At 47.4% G+C, this 3,075-nt stretch overlaps 1 protein-coding gene across 2 annotated transcripts; it reads left to right on the top strand.

Annotated features, from left to right (window-relative positions):
- Window positions 1–810: 810 nt before the first annotated feature.
- On the top strand, window positions 811–2,778 carry LOC136550103 (HMG1/2-like protein). Of its 2 annotated transcripts, none has more exons than XM_066541574.1 (8): window positions 811–914; window positions 1,003–1,048; window positions 1,137–1,214; window positions 1,292–1,349; window positions 1,451–1,495; window positions 2,059–2,139; window positions 2,234–2,302; window positions 2,420–2,778. In XM_066541574.1, the coding sequence occupies exons 2-8, from the start codon at window positions 1,011–1,013 to the stop codon at window positions 2,429–2,431; spliced, it is 381 nt and encodes a 126-aa protein (XP_066397671.1). In that variant the 5' UTR covers window positions 811–914; window positions 1,003–1,010; the 3' UTR covers window positions 2,432–2,778. The 2 variants fall into 2 exon arrangements, with proteins under 2 accessions (XP_066397671.1, XP_066397672.1); XM_066541575.1 differs by having other exon boundaries at window positions 2,234–2,281.
- Window positions 2,779–3,075: the final 297 nt, after the last annotated feature.

Raw genomic sequence — 3,075 nt, forward strand, 5'->3', positions numbered from 1 at the left:
AGAACATTCAAATGTCATACAAACATAGAAAATATTCAATGCAGTGAATATACCAACGAGTTTACAAAGATAGAAAATCTTCCAAACAAGTTTGTGGGAGCTCAGCTCCATGGCAAAGTTATTCCACGGTAAATCTAGCGCTCTAGATCTATTTTTCCAGAGTTAGAGCCCTCTTTTTTTTTTATATATAAACAAGCTCATAATATGTTCGATTTCTTGTGGTTTTACCGTCGATCCATTTGTTTGAGTATCACACGCTTGGACCGATCAGGCCCAATCATGGACACGGCCCGATCCAATCTAATTCATTACTTATACGGCCCGTATACGGTGCACGGTTATGTACAGTAGAAAAAGCCGGTGCACTCAAGCATATCTACACTGACATGCGGGCCCTCCATGAGCGCATACGGATAACTACCAGCAAGCAATAAAGGCATGTTCCCCACCACGGATGACACGTGGGCCCGAAAACTTCGACCACTTTCGCTATAGCGCGAAATGGCCGAACTGACCCTCGAAGAAGCACAGCGCGGGCGGAAGAAAGCACACCTTGAAAACTCCCGCCTCCAGCCGAAAATAACCCGAGCCCCACCCACAAAGCGACTGACAGGATGGGCCCGCGGCTCCCAACCCATCCAAGCCATAGAAGCAGACCCCGCAGGCTAGCCAGAGATCACGTACTCCTAGCGGAAGGCAGCAGCATGCGGCGCGCCGCGCGGCCAATGGGAGGCGAGCGCCCGGATCGGTGACGTGGCAAAAAAAATTTAGATCCCGCGCAAATGCCCACCGCCCCTGCCTTTAAAAGCCGCCCCCCTTCTGGCCTCCTTTCCCCTCCACTCGTATCAAAGCAACGCAGACCTACAAACGGTTCCGTGCACACACCGAAACCCTCGGCGCGATCCGGCCCCACGGTACTGCGAAATCTAGACCAAATCGTTGTCAATTCGATGTTGTTGCTATGGGTTGTTGCTGTTGGTTTTATTGGATTTGGTTCTGTAGGTCTCGAGATGAAGGCGAGGGCGAGGTCCAGCGGCGGCGACTCCAGGTACTATCCGATTTGGCCGCCTCTTTCATCCATTCTCGTTTTTTTTGTTGTTGCGGTTTTGATGGGGATTTGTTTGTTTTTGCTGAAGGCTCTCGGTGAGGAAGACCAAGGCTGAGAAGGACCCAAACAAGCCTAAGAGGCCTCCGAGCGCGTTCTTCGTCTTCATGTGAGTTTTAGATTACGCGGCCTTTGTTCTCCCGTTGTTTGGATTTTGTTCTGATCGGTTGGGTCTGGATTTTGCAGGGAGGAGTTCAGGAAGGACTACAAGGAGAAGCACCCCAATGTGAAGCAAGTCTCCGTGGTAAGGCGCTGTTTCATACATGATTCTGTCATTCGATTCGAATATTCGTGATGCGTTGGCATGAAACTTGTGTTTCTGATGTTTGTGGCTCTGAATGGCAGATTGGCAAGGCTGGTGGTGACAAATGGAAGTCCCTGTCTGATGCCGTGAGTTTGCTTTCTCCCCGTGCCCATTTTAACCGTTTGAGACTGCAGTTAGTTGCGATATGCTTTGTTGCTCTTACGATGAATGTGCTTCTCTAGTTTCGTACGGGTTGGGTCCCCTGTGTTCGGTCTGTATATCAGCATATATCATGTGGTTACTTGCTGCAGTATTAGATCTGTTGAAATTCCATCGTTCGTTGAATTCGAACTTGGGGTGGCGGTTTTGTTCTTGATATCAATTCAAATTTCACCATGCCTCATGTTTTGTTATTGTAACTGGCGGCTAAGTTACTAGACGGTTGTTTAGACTTCAGATCTGTGGACTTGCTGCTGCCTAGTCCTATCCTCCTTTGATACTGACTCTTTGGTTCAATAGATTATGGGGACTCGACACTATTTTGTTCAATTCGATGTTGAAATATGTTCGTCCATAGAGAGTTTTGTTGGTGAACTTGCATGATCACTTGCTTTGACGCCCTGATGCTGTAAATGTTTGTTTCCATTTATGTCTGAAACTAGTACTGAGATGGAACACCCTCTGACGTTGTGCTATTTCTGAATTGCAGGAGAAGGCTCCCTACGTCTCTAAGGCCGAGAAGCTCAAGGCTGAGTACACCAAGAAGATGGACGCCTACAACAACAAGCAGGTACAGTATGTTTCCACTCCACTCACTTTGCCCAGCAGTGCCTAGAAATTCGTCCGTATGTGATGTACGAGTCATGTGTCATCTGTCGTTGCAGTCTGGAGGCCCCACAGCGTCTGGTGATTCTGACAAGTCCAAGTCCGAGGTGAACGACGAGGACGAGGAGGTCCGTGAGAGCAAAGCCTCCCGAGTCCTCCCTGCCTGCTCTTGTGTTTCCACTGCTGGTTTTACTTTGTGGACCCCAAATCTGACTCGTTCCGTCCATTTGAATCTGGTTTTGCAGGGTGACGAGTGATGGATGACGGATGGAGGAGCTCTGGCCTGCCCAAGTGCTTGCAGTCAGTAGGGAAATTCTCATCGTCGTGGGCCTAACCGTGCTTTGCTGCTCCTTTTAGCCTCTGGAAGCTGTCTGTCTTTCTAGATGCAGTAGACTACTAGTAGTGGCCGCTCGCTCTGAGTTGGTAGTTGCAAGTGTTGTCCCTGAAGTGATGCAGTTTAGTTGGTAGGGTGTTCGCTTCTTCGGCACTTGATCGTTGTTGGAACCGGATGTTTAGCCTGCAGTCTGTACTTACCCCAAGCAGCTATGATGCATGTTTTAAATCTCAGATCTCAATAGATGATGGTATTAATTGCTGAACAGAATTCATGCTCTCTTGATTGCATCTCTCCAAGCTACCTGCGATTGAGATTTTTGAAGCTTGGGCCACGTTAGTACCACTTTCGTCTTATTTAACAAATATTATCCAATTGTGGACCAACTAGGCTTAAAAGATTCATCTCGTGATTTCCAACTAAACTGTGTAATTAGTTATTTTTTTACCTATATTTAATACTCCATGCAAGCGGCTAAAAATTGATGTGATGAAAAGAGAGTGAAAAAACTTGAAATTTTGAAGGGAACTAAACAAGGCCTTTCGTCGATATAGGAGTACTGCTGTT

The sequence above is a fragment of the Miscanthus floridulus genome, chromosome 4, assembly GCF_019320115.1.
Source record: "Miscanthus floridulus cultivar M001 chromosome 4, ASM1932011v1, whole genome shotgun sequence".
Classification (NCBI taxonomy): Eukaryota; Viridiplantae; Streptophyta; class Magnoliopsida; order Poales; family Poaceae; genus Miscanthus; species Miscanthus floridulus.

What these genes read in the sequence shown, in the direction of transcription:
- LOC136550103 (XM_066541574.1), top strand. Translation starts at nt 1,011, where the DNA reads ATGAAGGCGAGGGCGAGGTCCAGCGGCGGCGACTCCAG. An exon ending in TCCAGCGGCGGCGACTCCAG is followed by an intron (nt 1,049 to 1,136) that starts GTACTATCCGAT and finishes TTTTTGCTGAAG; the next exon opens with GCTCTCGGTGAGGAAGACCA. An exon ending in ACGCCTACAACAACAAGCAG is followed by an intron (nt 2,140 to 2,233) that starts GTACAGTATGTT and finishes CTGTCGTTGCAG; the next exon opens with TCTGGAGGCCCCACAGCGTC.